Source organism: Ambystoma mexicanum, chromosome 9 (genome assembly GCF_040938575.1).
Source record: "Ambystoma mexicanum isolate Mex_15411 chromosome 9, UKY_AmexF1_1, whole genome shotgun sequence".
In the NCBI taxonomy this organism is placed as follows: Eukaryota; Metazoa; Chordata; class Amphibia; order Caudata; family Ambystomatidae; genus Ambystoma; species Ambystoma mexicanum.
In genome coordinates this window covers 1,054,453,075-1,054,477,031 of record NC_090931.1, presented here as the reverse complement: position 1 = coordinate 1,054,477,031, position 23,957 = coordinate 1,054,453,075, and the positions used below count along the sequence as shown (strand labels likewise).

Here is a 23,957-nt window from a genome sequence, read left to right as displayed (position 1 = left end):
CTAACCGAGTAATGGAGATTACTCTTTCAGAGAAACCACTGACGCATACTAGTTGTTTTCGTCATGTGATCAATAACGTGAACTTTACAAATGCGAGAGAACTGAGAAGCTGCAGTCTCTTGGATCCCGACGCAGTTCGGGAAGCAGCAATGGCACGGCGTGGAGAGGCAGATGGAAGAGAACCAGAGAAACCCTGTGGTGAAGAGTCTGAGTCGGAGAGACAGTGGTTGCAGGGCTGGGAGCAGCGTAAGCTCCAGAGTAAAGGCTGAATAAGAGAGTGGACCGAAAGGGACTGGAGCATTTGCCATGCAAAGGAAGAGGTTCTAGCTAAAGCTCTCGCACAGCGGAGGATGCAAAAGTAACCAAGAAGGACCAGTGAGCCGGGGGGAAGCCATAAAGGCACCGGGCCGGGGTGCTTCAGTGTGTGCACCGCGAACCAGCCGTAGAAGCGAGCCTCCGCACGACAGATAAGTAAATGAATTAATGAACAAGCATTGTCAAAAGTCAATAGTAAGAGCATTGAAAGGAAAGTCTAAAGAAAGGAAACCAAGTGAATGATCAAACATTGTCAAAAGTCAATAGTGATGACAATGAAGGTTTAAAGAAAGGAAACCGAGTGAATGATCAAGCATTGTCAAAACCCAATAGTACTGACATTGAAAGTATATGGAAAGGAACGCAAGTAAATGAACCAGCATTGTATAAATCAAAGTGTTGAATAAGCATTGTCCGAAGACCATAACCAAAAGGTTAGAAACTCAAATAAAGTTATCCAAGAGGGGAGGCAAACCTTGATAAGACATTTGGGAATCCATTTAAAGGTGGAATACCCATAGAAGAGCAGAGAAGGAAATTGGATTCATCTTGTCAAGAGTCAAGAGAGGAGGGTCAAGGACCCAATATTGGAGAAAGGGAAACTTACTAGAGGTCTGAGCAAGTCCTGGCAGGAGAGTATACCAGGCACATTGAGAACAGTAAACAAAACAAAAAAACTGGCAGGCGAGTATACCAGGTCTTGTGAAAGTGAAATTGCTTAATGAACTATCGGCAATCTTGGCAGGAGAGTACACTAGGTATTCCAAAGGAAACTGGATGTTGTTTATTGTTTAATGAGGAACTGGGAATCCTGGAAGGAGCGTACACCAGGTTTTCCAAAGGAAACTGAAGATTATTTATTAAAGAACTGGGAATCTTAGGAGGTGAATATACCTGGCATTCTAAAGGAACCTGTAACTGTTTAAAAGAGAACTGGGATTCCTGGTTGGATGGTACACTGTTTTCTCAAAGGAAGTTGAACCTAATAAGCATATTGGATTGTTAGAAAGTCTGAGCGATGGAACATTATGTAGTATTCTAGGATAAGGAAAAAGTCCTTACTTCCTATTTTTCAGGAAACTGTTGAACATTTATACTTTGTTTTATCACGTTTGGAACTTTGCGTTTGATCTACTGGGCTAAAGCCTTAAGAGGGTGGCTAAAGAAGGTTGTCCCTATCACAACTTGTTACATTTAAAGTGTGAGGGTCAGAATAGAGCTTTGGACACGCAACAGAAGACTTTTACTTTGACATCCTGACTGTTCCCTTTGTTTGTTTTATTGTTGCAGGGAAATCCCTCATAGCTGTAGGGAAAGATAGATATTTATCCATCATGTCTTTGTTAATTATAGTTTATAGCCACAAAATCATGCTGGTGTGTCTGACTCGTACTCGCACCAATATGTAAATCTATTCAATGAAAACACGTTGTTAAATGGGCGTTGTGGTTAAGTTGCTCTAATAAAAACGTTTGAATGCATATACTTTGTTAAAGGGACATTATGGTTGCAACACAAAATCGAAAAACCAAAGTTTGCCAGTTATGGTAAACCATAACTCATGCCCCTGTCATGCACTGCTCAGATTAACACCCAGGACATCAAAGATGACATCACAAATGCATCATCAATTTCAAAACTATATGCAAGTTATTATATGAAACAACTATAAAGTTTCTTTAGCGCCTATTTTGCAGCACACATTGACATCTGTCACTTTGAGCAACATATGCTGTGGATGCAAGATATGGTTGAAGTGCCTGGGACATATGGTCATTCATGCCCAGGCCCCACCAAGACGCACACAATATCCACTGGACTGATGTAGCTTGTTCCCACTACATCATAATAGGACCATGGGTCCCTGTCCATGGCTCGTTGCCATTGCCTGTTAGCCTCAAACCCTTGGGCATAGGCTTTAGAGATGCTGTAAGCCCCATGAAGCAACCCGCAGGAGAGATTGGGCCTGTCCTGCAGCTTGGCCCAGTGGTCAGTATACCTCAAATGTGGGATCATATGACACTGTCCATAACCTGTAGCCATGGCCACTGGCCAAACTCCATGGGCCATGAGATTCAGCCATGTTGTCTGTTCCATGAATCAACCCAAAGTAAACATTGGCCATGGCCTGTAGCCTGGCCCAATGGCCACTAAACCCCATAATGGGACCACTGGCCACAATCCCTGGGGTATGGATTGGTTGATGGCCTCACTAAGCATCTCCGAGTAGACATTGCCGCAGACCAGGCCCATGCCCACTTTAACTGCATAGTCGGGCCCTTGTGGCCATGCCGCTGGCCACAAAGTTATGTCACTATATTTTGCACCTACATTTTGGCACTTTTGAAGAAATGAAACACTGACTGCACTAACACCAAATTAGCAAAAGCATGGTTTCTGGTTCTGGCCAAAAAGCCTCATGCAGGTTTGGTGAAAATCTATCGAGCATTTTGGGATGCAGGTTCAACAAAACATTATTTCCCATTCAAGGCAATCAACATTTTGAAAGTTTGGTGACCCCTCCTATAACTTGTGCCCCCTTAATGAAACTGCACCAAAATGTGCAAACATGGGCAGGTTCATGCAGATTTGTTGAACGGTTCCAGAGTTATAAGCTGCCTAAAAAGTGTTCTTCCTATGGGAAATTCAACGTAACCGTAACTACGGGGTCGCTACCGCAGACCCTGTAATATACATATATGTATACATGTACGTGAATGTCCCCAAACATTTCTCAAGTTTGCGAACATCACAGCAATGTCCCAGAATATCTGAGTAGTTCTCAAACTTCAGAGATGGAAAAAACCCCAGCTTTTGTCTTTTTCTATACACATTCTGTCCCATTGTCAACTCCCCAGAGGTTTGTATTTGTAAGACAAGTGTAATGTTTTTTTTAATATTTTGTTCCTGCAACTTACTGTGGGTGCAGTTTGTGAATCCTACATAGCGGCCGTTTCAGAACTTGTGACGCACCACGCGTTTCTCAATTGACCCATCAGCGCCTTTACACGATGTCTGCGAACGTTACGTGGCTCCCTAATTGGTCCAGAGTCGCCTGCGGATACCGAATCAGGAAGCGTGGACCGGTCCGAGAGAACTTTTTTATCTACTTTTATCTGCTGGATGAATTTACACCAAAATTGCAAAAGCACGCTTTCGTGGCCAGGCTGCCGCTTTTCACACAGGTTTACTGCAAATCCATCCATTGGTTCGGGCTGTACGATGAGCAAAACGTTGTTCCCATTCAAATATATCCGGATTTTGAACGTTTGGGATGCCCTACTCCCCCACCCCCCTTTAACAAAACTGCATAAAAGTTGGCAAAAAATTCAGTCAGCTCTATATTTATTGGGCAAAGTTTTGTGCAGATTCGTTGAACTGCTCCAAAGTTACAAGCCGCCCAAAAACTGTTCTTCCTATGGGAAAGCCAACTTAACCATAGCTACAGGGTCTCTGTCGCTGATACTGTAATAAATAGTTACGGTAACATTTGTTTACATAGACTACCTGTTTCCAAAATTGCTAATACCTTTTGACTCACTAGACGGATTTGAATAAAATTTTCCAAACAAAAAATGTTGTCCCAGGCCCATCGAAAATTGAAATTGTGTCCAAAATTCATTAGAAGGGACAGAAAAACACTGTTTTCTGGCTAGTTCCACTCATTTTCCCATGGAGAAAACATGCTTCCCTTGAACACCTATAGCTAGCACGAAAACCTTTGGACAGATTTGCACCAAATAAGAAACAAGTTGGGCACAAAGCATCACAGATGTGCCTCTTGTTGGTTTGGGTAAATCTGTCTGATAGTTTTTAAAATATTGAACAGATAAGGGGTGCCCCCTGCTCTTGAAACATGTTTATATATCTTCTATAGTACTTATCAGTTTAGAGATTTTCAGAAAAGAAAACTTTTTATCAATGTGAGTAATTCCTGAAGTGATCTTGAGGGAAACTGAAGTGCTAAAAATTATATCTGGTGGAGGACAATGGGTGCATCCATGTAAGGCTACAGGTAGGGAGGGGAAAGGGGGATCATGTGTGCAGTGGGGAAGTAGGGGTGGGCTGCGGACGCCATTTCCAGGGAAATGATGTGGGAATCTCGCAAGATTCCTGCAGCAACGTCAAATGCTGCGCTTGGAAAACTAAAATGTGTCACATGAACCAGAGAGTGAAAGGGGGTAATGGGAGAGGGTCAGGGATGAAATACACAAGGAACAGGCATGTGGGGGGGGGTGGCAAGAAAAGGGGAAAGGGACTCAGGGTAAGTTCCAGTGAGGATGGGTAAGACTTTCATTTTTGAGCTTTTTCCTATTACCTCGGAAATTAGCACACACTGCATTACCTTGGGAATGATTAGTGGGAATACATTCTGGGGGAATAAATTACGGTATCTAAGGAGCCATTCCTTGTTAGTGCGATAAATTATAACAGGAATAAAAAGGGGGCTGTAACCAACTGCCTAGGGACCTCGGGAGGATGGGGGGGGTTGGCCATAGTCTTCTAAACCCGCACGTGATGGGATCTGATCTACTAGGCTTGGTGATTAGGGTATTTTCTAATAATTGTTGCAACATTTGCAGTGGAGACTGGCAATGGCCAAAGTCCAGTGCACCCAGGGGCCACTCGCCATGGATGTAGGCCATGGCTGGCGGGATCTGGTTAGGTACTAGGAAGGGGATATGGTCCAGTGGGCTTCCCTCTTTTTAAGTCCTTTGTGCCACATGTACAATGGCCAGGGTAGATGACTGTGGCTAGTGGACCCTGAAGTTAATCTAGCATAACAAACCCATTGCAATTCAGCAAAAACACTTTATTTAAGAGCTAAGGTTATCCGATTTATCGCACAAAAAACCTTGAAATTCAGCAGGTGTGGGAAATGATGACAAACCTAACTCTGCATCCTTACTGTTGCAAAGCCCTTGAGCACATCCATGACATCACAGAAGGGATTCACAATGAGATACAAAATACATGGAGGACATCATTCGGGGGAGTCGGTGGGGAGGAGGGCAAAGAGTTAAGCTGGTCTTTTAACCTGTTTGGTGCAATGGGGACAGTGAAACCGGCTGAATGCCGGGCCATTTGCCATGGCCAGTGGCACATGGTCTGTTTGCCTAATTTTTCCAATGTGGACAGTGACCACTGCCAAAGGCTGTGGTCACTGTCTATAGTCCAAGGCCATGGCTGGTGCATCTGGTTAGTTACCAAGCAGGGCATTTGGGCCACAGCCATAGGCAGTGGCCACTGGTCATGGGTTTTAATAATTAGTGCAACTTGAACATTGACCAACAGTCTTTTTGCTTGCAACCATCTTAACTTGTAGTCCTCCCCTGTTGCTCAGCTCATAAGCACATACATGAGATCAACAATGAGATGAACAACTGACATGGGGGAAATCTACGGGGCTTGGGCGGACTCTGGATTAAGATGGTAGTCACTTCCCACATCCGCTGCATTTCCTGTATTTTGTTGCATTGAACCGGATCACATTAACTGTGTATATGTTTACCTAGCAGCACAGCAGCTGCAGCAAATGCGAGCATGATGTGTTCACAGTATTAAATGTCATGGGGAGGTCTGCCCTGTCATTTCCTCATATTGGGACAATATGTTGGGGGTTTTGTCCTTGTTTCTGTCATCAGATATTACAAAAGACTCCAAATGTATAATTATTAAAGACAGAAACAGGGCTTCAGCTGACACTACAGAAATCCAGTTTTAAAAAAAGGTTCATCGAGGTGGTGATAATGAGGACAACCCGTCCACTTCACGTACCTGCAATGAGTCAGGGACCACTGTTAGTGTAATGAAGCTGAAGACACTTAGATAGCTCTTGCCAACCATAGGTCCATCCCACACTGTATGGGTAGAATGTGGCGCTTGCTTGAAAGGAGAAACACTACTTCACCAGCTTGGGGTCTGGCATGGATTCACATGCTCATGAATATTCCCAGGCCGGGAATCCTCGGTAAAGAAAAAATCAGTATCAGTTTCATTTCTGATATGTCTTTCTCAGTAGTAACCAATTACTGGTCTCTGGGTCATATTGCCCCCAGCCAATGACTGCCCTCTGCCTAAGCCCCGCCTCAGGCAGCCATCTTCAGATTTTTACCGCACGCTCAAGTGTTGGGAGTCCTCGTGTTTAGCTCTCGAGCTTTTGCTGCGTTTTCGCGCTTTTTCAAAGAGAATTTTTAATTTTTCAGTCAAATAGAGCCTCAAGCTCTACCATTTCTACATCCGATTAACAGGTATACGTGTCAGATTTTTTTCTGCGCCCCTCAAGGGTGAAGATTTCGTCGAGTTACGCTTCTTGGGGGATTCCAGAAGTTTCTGCGGCCTACCCGAACATGGCCCAAGAGAAAGGGAGCTCGACGCCCGGAAAGCTGTTCAGGGATGCCAGCTACAGAATGTGTTCAAGGAGGACGAGCATTCGAAATGTCTCTACTGCCTTCATGAGGACAAAACACACGTGGAGAAGCACTGTGCGTTTTGCAGGAACATGTCGGAACGGACCATCAGGGACGGACACCTTCGTCTCTCCAACTGGCTGGAAGGAAGGAGTCCGTCAGGTGAGAAGAAGAAGAAGTCTGAGCGGTCTTTTAAGTCCTGTGAGGGCGCCCCGGCGACGGGGGCCCAATAGAAGGCAAAGCACTGCGAGTCTGCGGGCACCGGGAGCGCCGAACGGTCGGGCTCTTCGGCTGCCGGGCAGGGCGCGCCTTCCCCGGCACCATCAACCACGAGCCAACGCTCTGGTTCGGGGAAGAGGAAATCCAAGAACCCGGGTAAGCTTCTGGAGAGGCCCCGGTCGATCTCGAAGGATTCGGCCGAGGGGGAGCGAGGCGGTGACCCTCCCCCTAAGGTGAAGGCCTCAAGCATGCCTAAGGCGGTGAAGGCCTTGATTCGATTCACCCGGCCAAGGCCTCTATCGAGGGAGTCGCGGCGGCCCTGGCACAGCCTGTGGAGGCTACACCAGTGGAGGCGACCTCGGGGCCCAGAGTCTCCCTGCCTCCGCGGAGGGAAGCCTCTTTCAGACCCATCGAGAAGACCCCCGTGAAGACCTTGGCGGAAAAAGGGGGGGGGCGGTGGCCATTGTGGACACAGACACAGCATCCGAGGAGGAGCTAGTAGAAGTCTTAGAGGGCCTCGACGAGGGCGTCGAAGAGGCCCGTCCCCACGGGAGGGATCCCGACGAGGGTGATGACGAGAGCGACGGCGGCACCGGTGAGGGTCCTAGTCACCCGTCGCTTCCGGAGCCGCAGGATAACTCGGCGGCCATTTTGTTGGCAATACAATCCTTATGTTCGGAGATAAGGACGAGATTGCCCTTACCACCGACGGAGGACCCGGAACCAGGCTCGACGGAGGAACCAGAGCCGGGCCCGGCGGGAAGCCCCCCGAACAAGAGAAGAAGGATCCATCCAGCCCCGCCTTCTCAGCCCTCGCGGCCTGCTCGGCCCTTACCCACGTCCCCCGTCCCTGGGGACGACACGGGAACGGACACGGCCACGACGGGTACCGACGACAACGGCGGTGACGACGGGACGGAGCTCCCATCGCCAGCCCGGGCCTCCCTGTCCAATGAGATCGGATCTTTCCATGCAATGATCGCCAGGGCATCCAAGCTTTTTCAGCTCTGCCCCGAGGAGAAGAAGAAGGAAGGTTTCCTTTACCAACAGCGCGAGGCCAAGAGGAAGGCAGTCCTCGCCGTGCCTCTGCTGGATGACATCTGGGACGAGGGTCTCCCCCTTCTCAAGAACCCGTCTACGACGCCTGCCAAGAGGGATCGGTACGAGAAGAAGTACCGGGTCCCCGACGTGGCCCCTTTGTGCATTAGGGCTCAACTGACCCCTGACTCGGTCGTCTCAGCGGCGGCCAAGAAGAAAGCGGGGGGGCATCGGCCTCAACATCAACTTCCCCGCCTGACGGCAAAGGGAAGAAACTGGACGCAATGGGACGACGAGTTATCTCGTTGGCGGCAACAACGATCAAAGCAGCCAACGCCCTTGCGATCGTGGCCCGCTACGACAGGGAGTTATGGTACAAGATCGCCCCCCTGTTGGACTTCCTACCGGATGACAAGAGGGCCGAGGCCCTGGAGTTCTTGCAAGAAGGCAAAGTGGCGTTGGACCATGCCATTACGGTGGCAACGGACATTGCCGACACCGGTTTCCGCCAGCTAGGCAACAGCGTTTGCCTTAGACGACAAGGTTGGCTCAAGGCGACGGATTTCCGCCAGGATGTACAAGCCAAGGTGTTGGACATGCCGTTCGACGGGAACAACCTGTTTGGGAAAACGGTGGATGAGTCCCTCCAAGCCATCAAGGCGGACACAGAGACAGCTAGGGCCCTAGGTGTTCTCCGGCAATGAAGGTCGTCCTTTCGGAGCACCGGAGGCAAGCACGTTGCCTCCAAGGGATTCGGCGGTAGCTCCTCTACGTACCGCCAAGCGGCCCGCTCCTCGTCACAGGAAGGCTATAGAGGACGAGGCAAGTCGGGTGGGCCCCGCCGTCGTCGCCAGGGAGGCCAAGGCGGCAAGGCGTCCTCCAAGCAAGATTGAACCGACAGCGGTGTCGGGGCCCCCACCGAAGCACCCCGGTGGGAGAGCGGCTGGCGAAGTTCGTCAGCTTGTGGGAGTCCATCTCCACCCATAGTTGGGTGCTGGACGCCCTGGCCCAGGGGCACGCCCTCGAATTTCTAAAAAAGTGCCCCCGCATTCCACCCGTGGTCAGGAAGGAAAATTGCATCCCTCAACTTCTATTGGAATTAAGGGCGTTGCTCAAATAAGTTGCCATCGAGCTCGTCCCGAAGAGGCTCCGGGGCTCCGGAGTATACTCAAGGTATTTCCTAGTGAAAAAGGAGACAGGAGGATGGCGCCCTCTCCTGGACCTGCGACGACTGAACAAGTCCATCAAAGCACAGAAGTTCCGGATGGTCACTCTCCAGCACGTGCTGGGACAGCTGGAGGAGGGCGATTTCCTGTCGTCGTTGGATTTGGAGGATGCGTACTTCCACATCCCCATTCTGAAAGGACACCGAATGTTCCTCAGGTTCGTGGTCCAAGGCCCTCCCGTTCGGTTTGAAGTCGGCACCCAGGGTGTTCACCAAGTGCCTCGCACTGGTGGCGGTATGGCTGCGCCTGCAGGGGATCCACGCCTACCCCTACCTGGACGACTGGCTCATCCAAGCAAGGACAAGGGAGCTCGCCGTGGATCACACAGCAAATACCCTCCAGCTGCTCACGGACCTGGGATTCTCCATCAACTTTCCCAAATCCCACCTGGTCCCGTCGCAAGACGCACTGTTTCTGGGAGCCAAGCTCGACACAGTGGCGCTCTGGCCTCACCGTCGGAGGAAAGGACGAAGGCCATCCTGGGCAAGGTGCAGCGTCTGCTGGCCACGGACGTGGCCAGGGTGAGGTCCATCAAGTCTCTCCTCGGGATGATGTCCTTCTGCATATATCTTGTGCGCCTGTGCAGGCTTCGGATGCGCCCTCTGCAAGAGTTCCTCGACTCCCGCTGGATCCAAGCGACGGGCAGCTTCGAGGACCGGATCCCGCTCAACAAGACCTTCCGACGAGCGATCCGGTGGTGGGGCACCCGTGCTCATCTGACGGCAGGCACAGACTTTCAGACCCCATCCCACCAGATAACGGTGACGACGGATGCCTCCCTGGAAGGGTGGGAGCACACACCGGAGAACTTCACGCGAGAGGCCTTTGGCTCCCGGAGGAGAAGACGCTCCACATCAACATCCTGGAGCTCCATGCAGTGTTCTGGGCCCGCAGGTCCTTTCTCCCGTCCCTCATGGGCAAGGTGGTGAGAATCTTCACCGAAAACACCACCATGATGTTCTACATCCGGAAGCAGGGAGGGAACAGATTCCCAGCCCTCGCCAAGGAAGCCCAGGATCTGTGGCATTGGGCCGTCGCCCAAGGGATGTTTCTGGTGCCCTTTCATCTGGCAGGGATAAAGAACACCATTGCCGACTCACTCAGCGGGGAGCTGCGCTCGTGCCACGAGTAGGAACTACATCGGGATCAAGTGAATCGACTCATCCGACGATGGGGAAAACCGCAGATCGACCTGTTGGCGACGAACTCCAAGTGCCAGAGGTTCGCCATACTTCATCACGACCCGGAGTCGCTGAACTTCCAGGCCTGGCTCCTGCAGCACTAGCGTTTGGAGGGTACGATATCCAGGCTGACTGCAGAGAGGTCCTTGCAAAAGCCAGGGCGTCCTCAACCTACCTACTGTCGCTGGCCAAGGCTGGACTGGCTCACGCCTCCATCAAGATACATCTGGCTGCGATCTCCCGATACACTAGAACCACAGGACGGCTTCCTTGTGGTCCCATCGCCTGGTGAAGGAATTTATGAAGGGACTGTTCCGATTCTTCCCGCCGGTGAAGGCCCCTGCCCCGGCTTGGGAACTCAACGTGGTGCTGACCAGGCTCATGGGGGTGCCATTCGAGCCCCTGCATTCGGCACCGTTGAAATTCCTGTCGTGGAAGACTGTTTCTTGTGGCCATCACCTCCGCACGGCGAGTGGGAGAGATACAGGCCCTATCCTGCAAGCCTCCATATTTGACGTTTCATGACACAAGGGTGGTGCTGAGGATGCACCCCTCTTTTATGCCCAAGGTGCCGTCGGACTTCCACCTCAACAAGCCCTTGGTGTTACCTGTGTTCTTCCTGTCGCCTTCGTCACTGGCCGAGTGGACTTTGCACTCGCTGGATGTGGCTAGAGCGCTGAAGTTCTACGTGGACCGCACAAAGAGTTTTCGGAAGACATCACAGCTTTTTGTGAACTTTGGACCTGTGAACCAAGGGAAGGCTCTCTCGAAGGCTTCCATTTCCAGATGGCTCTCCGGCTGCATAACGCACTGTCATCGGTTGGCTAACCGACCGTTGCCTGGCCGTCCGAGAGCCCATTCGACCAGAGCTATCGCTGCTACCACGGCGTTCTTGTCTGGTGTGCCCCTGCTGAACATCTGCAGGGCTGCTACCTGGAGGTCGACGCACACCTTCACGAGATTCTACTGCGTTGACCGGGATTCCAGGGAGGAGTCCAGGGTCGGCCAAGCCGTGCTGCGCAACCTGTTCGCCTAAGGTGAGCCTGGTGATGAGGTAAGAACTGCTTAATGTTGAGTTCTGATGTAATGCTTAATGTTGAGCCTTTTTTCCACCTCCCGTTGGTTGTGCATGTGTGTACTGCCATGTATTCTTATATTCATGAGCATGTGACCGGGGAGGGCTATTGACTTGCTTGTGGATTATTATGGCTTGAATGCTAACTGCAATCATTTGACATTCTAATGTAATGTGTCTGAAGCATGTGCGGCCCAGGGAATTGTATGCATCTGTATCCCAAGATGTTTATTTTTAGGAAAATGATAAATCATCTTGACTTAAACATGAGATTCACGATGGAGGGCTAAGATTTTCTCTTTTTAACTGCTATAAATTATTGCATCGATTTCACATTCAACTGTATCCTATGGATACGTATCTATTTGTGATGCTCATTATTTAAGAAAAATGATAAATACCAAAAAATATCAGAAACGAGCATCCATTCTCGAAATGTAGGCTTTCTGAGCTCATGGAAGACTTTGGAGATGCTTTGTGATGTTGGCATTTTTCACTTCCAGGTAAGAGAGTGTTATACATTTATGATAGCAGTTTTAAAATATGTAACTTTGTGTCCAAACAGTACGAGCGTTGCATGTTTTTTTCGTTTGTGGATCTCGGCTGTGACCATGTATTTTCCCTTTTTCCTGACAGAAGCACAATTCTCCATGCCAATTCAGTGCACCGATACAGCTGACGAACAAGTGGAAGGGGTATTTAAACCTCAAGTGAAAAAGGAAGTCAATAAAGCTGCTTCTAGTATTTCTATTACACCTAGAGGCCTACAGCAGGATGAGGACGGTGACTGCTCTGTAGAATCACTTTCTCAGTTTAGCGTCAAGTTTCCTCCAACGGACCATGACTCTGTTTTCTTGCAGAGCACCCCAGAAAAGACTGTGTTTTCAAGCCCTGTGGGAACTGAAAATGTTTTTCAAGAGAAATGTATCCCGCTTTTGGATGACCCCGTTTTAAGCCTCAGTGAACTTGTTTGTAGACAAAGTGAGGCGCAAGGGAAAGCTCCAATGTTAGAAAACATTGTGTTCATTGAAAACATTATATCCCCTCACCTTGGCGATGCGTATGTGCTCAGCAATCAGGATGTCACCCCACCGTTGACAGCGGAGAATCATGGTGGCATCTTTCAATTTCCCCAACAAGAAGCCCCAGAAGGAAGCCTGTGTGCATTTGAAACAACCAAAAGAGAAATAAGAGGACCTCAACAGGTAAGCACTTAACCAACATGGACCACAATACATGTAGTGGACTGGTCATGTTTAATATTGGACAGTAATGATATGATATGGCATTTATAACGCGCATATACACAAGTGTTTTAAGGCGCGGCGAGTCAAGGGAGGGGGAACAAAGGGGATCCTACTAGGCCAGGTGACATTGAGATTGCACAAGTGCAGGGGGGGTAAGGGAGGGAGGGCGAGGGGTAGGGGGCAGTGCAATACATAGAATCAACAGTAAAGAAATAAATAGAATAAATAAAAGCAATAGGTAAAAGTGCGGCCAGCTAGTGACAAGTGCAGGAGTAAGTGCAGACATCAAGTGTCAAGAGCTGGTGGGGAATGTAGGGATACAGAAACAGCCCCCAAGTGCATGGGTTGCCAAGGAGGCAGTGCAGGTGTGCAACTGGTGGGGGAGGGGACCTGGACCCAAAATCAGAGGGTAGCCAGGTGACCAGTGGCATTCCAGTCAGGAGTTCAGCAGGGGAGAGGAGGAGAGAAAGCAGAAGCAAAGAGGCAGGTCTTGAGGTGCTTACAGAACTGGAGATGGTTTCTCCTCAAGTTTCAGGGAGGCTGTTCCAGAGGGAGGCCCCAGCTGAAGAAAGAGATCTACCAGATCTAATAGAATACATGTCTTATGAAACAGTTTCTGTTGCAGGTAACAAATATAATAAAAAAATGAAAATGTGAGGAAACATTGATCTCTTAGCAAAAAGCCTTCGGCCGACACGAGAACCATGGTCCTCAATATGAGAATGCCAGTAAGTGGTCAAATTGGCGTTAACTGAGTTACCTGCAATTTTACCACTAGGCCAAATTATGAGTTTTGGCTTTGAGTGGATGATTTACCTCCAGCAAAACCATGGGGGTAAATCTTGCCACTCAGCACCAAAAAAGCAGCAAAAAAAGCCTCATTGGATCCAATGAACCCAAAATAAATGGGTATTTACACTGCTACCACCACGTATTCAGGCCAAAATTCTGCCTAACTAAGTGGCGGTAACGGTAAATCCGTTTGGTGGTATTTCAAAGGAAGCAGAAAATACTAACAGGCACACTAAATTTGAAATCCAGGGATCCAGGAACAAGAAAATAAATTAGGAACTAGACACAAAGCATAAGAACCATGAACAAGGGACTGGTCACAAACAGGAACACTGCAACAATGACCAGCGCTAGACTGAAGCAAACTGAGGCTTTCAAACCTGGCTAACAAGAACACGCTTCAGGTGTGCTGTTTGCTGCATCTGCAAGCCACAGATGCTGCTTATCTTCCGCCCAACCGTGTCCTGCAAGGGTGGAGATGAAGCAGTGGGCCAGGCATTTTGAGAAGCATAGTGCCTCATTACAAGTGTGCCGGTCCGGTAACAATGGTGCTGGTAAGCCTACCGGCACCGTTGTTATCGGACCGTCACACTACGAGTCTGCGGGCGGGTGCTGTGTCGCCCGCCATGGTCAGACCTGCCGTGCGGAACAGCACCCGTCCGTAGACTTTCACGGAAGCACCGGCACCGTTATTTACGGCGCCGGTGCTTCCGTCATCCCCATTCCCATTGAGTTCTATGGGACTCAATGGGAATGGGGATTAACAATTTACCGGCGCCTGACTTCCCGGATCGCCTGGGTCGTAATCTACCGGTGATTCCGGCAAGCCAGGTGCCAGTAAATATTGCAGTCTGGCGCCAACCCGCCGGCAGCACCTGCAGGGTTACCGCTGGACTTGTAATGAGGCCCATAGTCTTCTGATTAAAACAGCATATTGGCTGCCAAAAACCTGGAATGGATCCGGAAGGGAAGTGACATGTAAAATAGAGATTTAGAGCTCCCAAATCACGGCAACACTGTCTCATAAGGTTTGGAAGGAAAGTCGATTTGAGAATAAACCCCAAATGGTGGGAACAAGCACAAAGAGAGTGAATTGTGAATGTGCGAGATTCATACTCCAGGAGTCACCAGAGGACAATGACTGACCTTCCATGGCTTGGCTTTACAATGCTCCAAATATCTGCAAGAGGAGAACAGTAGGCCCAAATATATGGTTTAACTGCCTTATTCCAGTACTCCTCGTTCTAGGTTGCTTTAGCTCTTGTCATGGATGCTGCCGCTTGTCATGTCACCTTTGGATATCCTACAGAGATATTCCCCAAGCCCTTTGTTTGCACCCTCAGTGTGCATTTCTATGCCAGTCAGCTTTGTTCTCCCACAGAGGTCCACACAAGACAAAGTATTTTTTCCTTTCATATCCTGTTTACCTACTCCTTGCTCAAATGTCTGCATGCAGCTGTGCCTTTCTTCCTGTATACGAGGTAATCACCCACAGAGATTGTCGTTCCTCCATAGCAGCTCTTTTCTTTTCCTCCAAAGATTGAAAGCGTTTCCACTACAGAGATCCTGTAGATAGTCTGGAGAACGTTAACATACATAAAAAACGCACAAATATATCTGCCTAACACGAATCAAGGGATGACATACAGACCTTTATCCTTTTGTGATAGATATAGTATGCAGCTTTGGGTTAGTCCTTCCCCACACACCTGTCTACACAAAGTAACACTGATTGGAAACCAAAGAGCCATGGAAAACAGTAAGTGACTTTTGTAGCAATTTGAACTTATAATTTACCAGCAACAGATTGTCATAAGCTAGATGCGTAAACTCAAGTAGAAACAGATTTATTTTCATAATGCATATAGGCCTAAAACTCAAGTAGAGAAGTGGTGTGTAGAGAAATGTTGCATTCTCTCCACTGTGTGTGTTTTGTATTAATTATATGTGTCATTCAACTAAATGTGTAAATAGATGTTGTGGTAAGTAAGAAATATGAGACAAACAAGTGGACGTGTTTGAAAAAGATGTTTTATTTTGAATATAAAGAAAGCCATCCTCTAAGCCCTACCTCTAAGATAAGTTCCCTGTTCACTCGGTCCTCTGTCAAATCTATTCTATCCTAATATCTGCCCTACCACTATGAAAAGAAAGAAAGGTAATACGAGCTTTGACTTGGAATAGGATTACCCCCACTTTGGGTACAATAGTGGTGGCAAGTTTTCTGACCCCCACCAAAGAGTTCTCAGTCTTTTCCAGCTCTTGGCCTGGAAGTTCCAACCAACAAACAAACGTGTCGCTCAGTGTTCTTTGGGCAAAACAAAGGCTTTATCAGCTCGTCCGGATCATTTCTGGTTTATCCCCTTTTCAGTGATGTATTAAACATGACAGGTTCCTTTGATTTGTATCGGGCGATATTCACAAAACACAACTGTCGTTTTATCCCTGGTCGAATATCTCTATTTTCAGCCTCGGGTTGGCTATGGGCTTGCTTAGCACCATTTTGGCCCTTGCTTTGGTTGTGGTCTCGCTCAGCCCCTCCTTGGGTCTTCAGATTATCAGCCCTGCTTTGGTTATGGCCCACCGGGCTGGTTCGGATTATCAGCCCGGTGTGGGTTACGGGCCTGCTCAGCCCTGTTTTGGTTGTGGTTTCTCTCACCACCTCCTGCGGTTTTTGGATTATTAGCCCAGTGTGGGCATTGGGCCCGCATTGATTGCGGTTTCTCTCAACCCCTTCTGTGGTTTTCGGATTATCAATCCAGCCTGAGCTACGTTGTGGCCTCACTGCCCTCCACCCGCTGTGCTCTAGAACTTTGAAGCGTCTCTTGTGCTAGATGGAATTACCAATAAAGATTTCAGACCAAATAACCAGTCAGACTAAAAGAATATGGCAAAGTACTACTTTATTCTCTTTTTAATAAAGGAGGGTCGACTGGCAGACATTGGACTGATGCTTGTACTCTCACACACAAACTTGATTACAAAGAGGTCTTATACCCCAATATGTTTCATCTAGGGATTGGTTAAGGGAACATGTCTACTTATAGAATACATAGGTGTTAGTACACCATTGGCTGTCTCTTATCTGTAAAACACACCCTGAACTACCTCTAAAAACGTATGATACCGATTTTAGCAAACAAACTGGCAGTGGATTGCTCTATGCCACATTGTATAGCAGGTTGCCCCATAGACCCACTGATTGGTTGGCATTCCGACCCAACCTTGGACTTTCGGCTCTGCTATGTAGGGGAGGCACGGTATCACAAGTATGACACAGACACAATAGGTACAATTTGTAAAAACTTGTATTGAAGTTTCTGGGGATGGAACACTCCTTCTATGCCTTATAACTAAGATGAGAGTAGTCTTGGCCATCAAACGATAAACAAAATAGTCCTAGTAGAGTCCATCAAATCAAAATGGCCTATGCTAACAAAACCTAATGCCTGCCATCTCTCCCGTACAAAAAGTGTGAAAAAGGGAAATGTATGCAAAGGAAAAATGGGTATTCAAATTAACAAAGGTAGTTGAACCAGCTCTCCTCCTTACCTAAGATCTCACAAAGTAACACGGTCCCTGTAGGCAGAATGACGCACTCTGGCTCAGGTTCTCAGTACAATAAACAGTTCCAAAACGTGTATCAAGGCCTGCCTGGCCTTCTACCTTTAAGTATCTCTTTCAGACCTTCAAATATTGTTTCAGCACAAAGTTCACACAGATCCGCCTCTGTCGGGCTCAGATCTTTTCAATACAAAGTTCAAAGAAACTTGCAAAGGTCCTCCCTTCCCCAAGCCTATTTCATTTTGGGCCTCCCTCAGCCGGACCCAGACCACTTTTGGGTGTCGAAGACTTTTGAATGGCGTGGCTTTCTTTACAGACCTCTGCAGGACCAATACCGACTAAAAGTTCAAATTTCAACTTCGACTCTCCCCTTCTTTAGGAGGTGATACTGCTTACTTTGCTTTTGCACGTCATTAGCTTTATCGTTTCAAACAATGCACCTTTCACAGAGACTTTCGAGTGGGCTCCTTCCTTTGACTGGACCACTCCGTTACTCAGTATCGCTGATTCCCTAGCTGTCTTTTACTTCAAAGTTCATTCATAGGTCTGCCTTTCCTCGCATCTCATCCACACGCGTATAGCCTTTGCTTGTGATATAATGTTGCCACTTCAAACTTTCTTTAACATACACTGGTCTCTCAGGTCACTTGCCAACTCACCGGCTGTGTGCGTTTCTTTATTGGTTTTATGATTCCAATTCATGAGAGGTTAGTACCACAGGCTTGGCCTCGCCTCTCAAAATCTGCTGTTCACCCGGGAGGGTCACTGGCGTCCTTGAAACAAAATACAGTCTTCACTTGCGGGATCTTGCCTTCTCCACGCGTTTTTCGCGGCCTGTCGGAGACAACGTCCTCCAGTAGGGAACTCTTGGGGTTTCCGACCTGGTGCTCTCGTCCCTTGGTCCGTCGTTCTGCTCCAGTAGGTTTGCTTTGCCCCAGAAGTCCTGCTCATACTCCTGTTCAGCCTTACTCAGAGTGTGTCTTTAGGCATGGCCTTTTATCCGTGTGAGGAGAGCTAATTGGTATCAGGTATATGCACTTGAAGTCAAGTGCCTGACTTCGCCTGACCCGATTAACGGTACATGTCCAGTACAATGTATGAGATTTAGTCTTGTTACTCTCAGTCACCCTCTTCCTCGGCCCAGTGTTTGTGTAAAAAGGGGGTATGGGGGGTTGAGATCTCAGAGTACCCTACAAAATAGGACGGGGTAGATAAAAAAAAGGTGGGGAATACTGTGTCTCACCATCGGCTGCCTCACCCCTACTCCGAGAAAACCCCACCCCCAAGGTCTGGATCCAAAGGCGATGATCGTGCCCTGGCCACCTGAGAGAGAGATCCGTGGGGACTAGCAGGTGAGACATCCTTTGGTTCCTCACAGCTAGCAACACTTAAGCGAAATGAAACCCAGGTGTGTGAATCACGTCAGATTACTCCCCACTTTCCCAATTAGTCCATCATCTCTCATCAGTCCGGCCATGAGCCAAAGCTTCCTCTCTGTAATTGACCTTGTAGCCTGCTCTCTGTTCTGGGACATTCTAGAGAGTGTAAGCACATCTCTATCTTCATCCGAGACGTAATGAATAAACCTTGTTTTCGACTTCTAAGTCACATGTGAAGAGACAACGAATTTGTCTATTTTGGCCTCTTATTTACTGATATATATTCAAAAGCCATAGTCACAATGCAATTTGTGAATTTGTGCCACCCATATATATATAATTATTATATATAATTGGTTATTTATAATGTGCTTCCAAGACGAGCGCGTTGCCTCTGAGCTATACTACCCGAGCCCTATTATTTGATTTAATTATACTGAGTGTCACAGCTCTTCTTGGCCTCTAGAGACTTGCTCACTCTACCTTGTATAGACTTTATACACTTTTAATTGTCCAATACTTGGCCCTGGCTGATGTTCTCTTCTTAATCAAAGGGAAATATGTCTTGTCCATGGCATATCCATCTGCCTCCCTTTGTGCTTTGCAGGTATTCCTTAAAAATAGCATCCTTGATCCCAAACCAACATAGACTCATCTTTGTTTTGCCCACAAAGCTGTTCTTCCAGCGTCTCCTGACTCTTCAACGGTGATCTGTTTCTGAGTTAGCTGAATTGTATCTTGACACAAGCCAGTGTCCATTTTCCAATTATGGCCGTCCTTGCCACATTATATATTCCTCTATAACAAGCTTCTATGTGTCTCATCTACCTTGATTTGCTCTGTATTTACACTTATTGGTCAGCAAGTTACTTTGCCTTCTTTTGCATTCATAATTACTTTATCGTTTCGGTCATGCTTCTCTTATCACTTCAATTACATCGTCTCTTAAGTATTTTCATATTGTTTCAGTATGTCCTCATATGTCTTCTTCATGATATCACTCTGCCCTCATCAGGTTCCACTCAGCGCTCCATGGTGTCCAATGGTGCGTGCTGGCATCCTTCCACACTTCCAGTGCAGAGGTACATTCGATACGGCTCTGTGAGTGCATATCGGCTCTCATACACTCGATGCGGTATAGGAACACCACATGGGGTCCCATACAGAGATCTTCTCCTACTGTGCCAGTGTGACTGTAGTGAGGGGGTGGAGTTAGGGATAATGCTTCCAACTGCTCCTCTACACCTTCATTCCAGCGACGGTGCTGGGGAAAGTCTCTCTGGCCACCGTGGACTTGCGTTATCGTCTTGCTCTGGCCTGCACAATCAGCTTCTTCACCTCAGTTCTTCCCTTCGGCATCGGAGTAGCATGATACCGGTATGCAGCAGCGTTCTGTGGGCTGCCCTGGATCGCCACCGAACAGACCATCTTTGTGGCTCTTGGGTTTGGCTGCTCCTGTGAGGGAGAGACTCCCTTCTATGGGTGGTTTTGCAAGCCAGCATTTCTCACTTGCCGGCTGATTCTCCCTTGTTCTCTTGACGTATAGGTGTATTTAGGTTCCTTCCTGGAATGGAGTGGAACATTCCAATGATTCTGAATTTCACAAAGAGGCATCAATAAATATAGGTCAGAAACCAAGCCATCTACATTAAAGGGGACTGCTACATGATTGCCCTGCTCAGTTTCCATATAATCCACAACTAGTTAGGACTTTACAGTGAGGGGAGGTGGAATAGAATCCTTACTTGGGCATTCTTTGTCCCCAGAGGGGGGGGTTACCACCAGTGGGATCCTGCTTGCCCTGTCCCATAGGGAGGGTATCGCGGAGCATGCTCACCTCTCAAGTCCCAAAGAGGGTGGCTCCCCCTTGCGGAGAAGGGACACATTTCCTAGATTTGTCACAATGTCTAAGAGCCAGTCCTAATGGTGTTGTGTCAAAATAAAAAGGGCCTATACTAAGAAACCTATTGCCAAACATAACAACTAATACAAAAAGGGGTGTGGGATAGTTCTCAAGAAAATCCCCTTCTCTCATATCTCTCTCAAAATCTCCTTCTCTCATATCTCTTGCGCTACTGGCCGTGGTGGAGGTATTGGCCTCATCTACTACCCTAAATACTTTTCCTCTACCTCCTCACCACCTCTTCCTTCTTTCCCTTCCTTTGAATTTCTTTACAAATCTTTCTCCTATCCTCACCTCATCTCCTTTCTAATCATCTATCGACCCCCTGGCCCTCTTTCTTCCTTCTATGATGACCTCAAACACCTCCTTTCACTTATCTCTCCCTCCCCCCTCTCCTCTAACTGTTCTCAGTGACTTTAATCTTCACCTCTCTTCTCCCCCTCATTCCCCATCCTTCTTCTCCATCCTTGATTCTTATGTCCTTCCCCTCTTCCTTCTTCTCCCACTCACTCCTCTGGCTCCACTCTAGACCTCATCTTCAATTCTTCCTACCCTTCTTCCCCCATCTCTACTCTTCCTATCTACCTCTCCGATCATGCCTTACTCTCCTTCTCCCTTACTCCCCTTCCACATCCCTTCTCCACTAGGCCCTCTCCTCCCATCTTCTCACGGCGTGACCTTTGCAACTTTGATCCCTCCCTCTTTATTGACACTTGCTCTTCTTCTCTTCCCTCTCTCCATGATTTCTCTTCATTGTCAGCCAATGATGCTCCATTCACTCTCTCCTCTTCTATTTCTTCCTCCCTTGATCAACTTTACCCCCTTTCTTTCTTCCGTCCAACCCGGAAACCCTCTCAACCGTGGCTAACTCCTCAACTTCTCTCTATGCGGCGTCTCCTGAGACGTCTCGAGAGACTCTGGCTCAAATCTCCTTCGCTTTCCAACCAAACCCCATATTTCTCTTACCACTCTCTTTTTGACTGTTGTCTTGCCTCGGCTAAACGGTCCTACTACTCTAACCTTCTTCACTCCCAAGCCTCCCACCCTCGCCGCATCTTCCAAACTCTCTCTCGACTTCTCTCCCCTCCTACCTCTGATCCCTCTACCTCTTCTACCCTTTCTCCTTCTGACTTTGCTAACTTCTTATCCTCCAAGATTCTTGCCCTTTGGCAAAAAATCAACTGCTCCTCGTTTCCCCCCTCTTCTCTTCCGCCCCCCATCTTCCTGCTTGTCTGACTTCTCACCTGTCTCCCCCTCTGACGCCTCCACCCTCCTTTCCAAAGCCCACCCCACATCCGCCCCTACTGACCCTCTCGCATCCCTTCTTATCCATAAGATGTACCCTCTTCTTATTCCCTACCTAACTTCCTTCTTCAACACCTGCTTTTCATCAGCCACCTTCCCCTCTGCTTTCAAGCATGCCACTATCATCCCTATTTTGAAGAAACCTTCTGCCGATCCCCTCCTCACCTCTAACTTCCGCCCTATCTCTCTTCTTCCATTCCTCTCTAAGCTTCTCGAGCACCTCGCCTACTCCCAGCTCTTAACCTTTGTCACCAATCTTTCCCTCCTACCCTCCGCCCAATCTGGCTTCCGTCCTAAACACTCTCCTGAAACTGCTCTCACCTACATCCTTAACTCCCTCCTCTCTGCTCGACACTCTAAGCAATCCTCAGTCCTCATTCTTCTTGACCTCTCTGCTGCCTTCAACACTGTCGATCACCCCCTTCTTCTTAACACTCTTTCTTCCTTCTATTCAAAGGCTCTGTTCTTAATTGGCTATCCTCTTACCTCTCCTCCCGCTCTTTCACTGTTTCCTGAGGTGGCCGGTCCTCTCCATCCCAGCCTCTTGAGTACGGCGTACCTCGAGGTTCAGTGCTTGGTCCTTTCCTTTTCTCACTCTACACCTCCCTCCTTGTCTTTGTTATCTCCTCGTTTGGCATTTCCCACCATTTTTATGCCGACGACACTCGACTCTTCCTTTCTTTCTCTTCCTTCTCAACCAACCTCCACCTGAAACTCTCTTCCTGTCTTACTGCCTGCTAGGGAGAATTCTCTGTTAAGGCTAATTTCCCAAACCTAGTGAGTCCCCCAGCAGCTTTGCTGGATTTTTGGGGTTTATTTTTTTTCTCCTGCTAAGAGTGAGACTCTTTTTCTCCCACTCTTAGGCATGATTTGAGAATGTCTTTTGACTGCGAATGTGTTTTATGGGCTTTGGGGTCTTTCACTCCATAGGGCTTCATCTGTTTTTGATAAGTGTGTTACACAGCACCCTCTGCAGTAACACAGGGGTGTCATAGTGACCCCCAAACAGACTCCATACCCTGGGACTGACTACTGTCTTCCAGGGCATGTAAAGTCACCATTGGCTTTTCTAGTCCTAAATTGTGAACAGAACCAGCAAAAACTGTCATATTGTGGAAGTACTGGTAGGGGTAATTCGATCGCCCCTGGGTCTGTTTTCCAAGGGGGCACTGTCCAGTCCCCCCTTGTCGAGTTTCTGGCTGGTGGCAGTGGATGCCACGCAAAATATTCCACCGGAATATTTCTTATGGGATTTTCCCATTGATTTTAAACGCACCACTTTTTGGTGCAGTGTTAAAGATACCGCCGGGTTATTTATTTAATATTAATTCCCCGGTTGGGTCGTTTTGCCAGGACTCTGTTTTAAAATGGCGTTTGTGTTCGCCTCTCAAACTCTAACCCAAGTCGAGCCCTTTGTTCCACTTTTTGGCGGGCTTCTGCACAGAAGCCTCCAAATGGTGCCACTCTGTCTGGGGTCGACATGAAGTGTGGGAGGGCGATTAGGCACCCTGGACTGAGTTGCCTCGGTAACTCAAGTCGCACTCATGTGTGATTGGCCCAGTGGTGAGCCGCCCGGATCACCACTTAGCATGTTTGAGTGACAGCTAGGCTGTTGAATGGGGGTTTTTCTGCATAAAAGCAGGGCTTTGGGGACTGGAACTTCAGAAGTCGCCACAGGACCTAAAGAATCCGAAAGAGGGGAGAAGCTGAGCCATCTACAACGACGACACCACCGGTGGAGCCCTGCTGTAAAGAACTCACCACTTCCCCAACGGCAGAGGAGATCTTCCAGGAGAGTCTTCTTCCCTTTGAGCTGGTGGGACCCACCAGTTCACCTTTTTCGCCTTCCAGGACGTCTCGTGGTCGAATCGCCCGTGCCAAGCACCCCGGCAGCCGGATAACCACGCTTCACCACTGTCCGCGAATAAAAGGGTCATACCTTTTAATCGGGAACTCCGCGGCAGGTTTCATCCCTGGCAGTGCAACGACTTCCAGCTTTCTTCCTCGTCGAGATCATCTCTTCCTCTGGTCGAAGCCACGACTTGCACCCGCTGCCAGGAACAACTGCCCCCGCTGGAACCTTCTGACCATTTAAGGTACTGTGTCCCGCCTGGCCTGCCTTGCAACGGACTGTCCAAGGTGTCCCGTAAATCCTTGACTTTCCAACTGGGTTGGCCTCCAAACCTTCAAACTTTATCTTTCTAAACTGATCCAACCTCTTTTGACATTTTCTGCAAAGACTTTGAGTGCATTTCTACTGTGTGATCTTGGGCACATTCAGCCTTGCTCTCTAAGAGTGGGCC

At 48.3% G+C, this 23,957-nt stretch overlaps 1 protein-coding gene across 3 annotated transcripts in view; it reads left to right on the top strand.

Moving 5' to 3' along the window:
- Positions 1–23,957, top strand: part of TANK (TRAF family member associated NFKB activator) — a 909,733-nt gene that overhangs the window by 755,898 nt on the left and 129,878 nt on the right. For all 3 annotated transcript variants that reach the window (XM_069616338.1, XM_069616339.1, XM_069616340.1), the window contains exon 8: positions 12,101–12,669. In XM_069616338.1, coding sequence (XP_069472439.1) covers positions 12,101–12,669 — 569 coding nt within the window. The remainder of the gene's footprint in view (positions 1–12,100; positions 12,670–23,957) is intronic.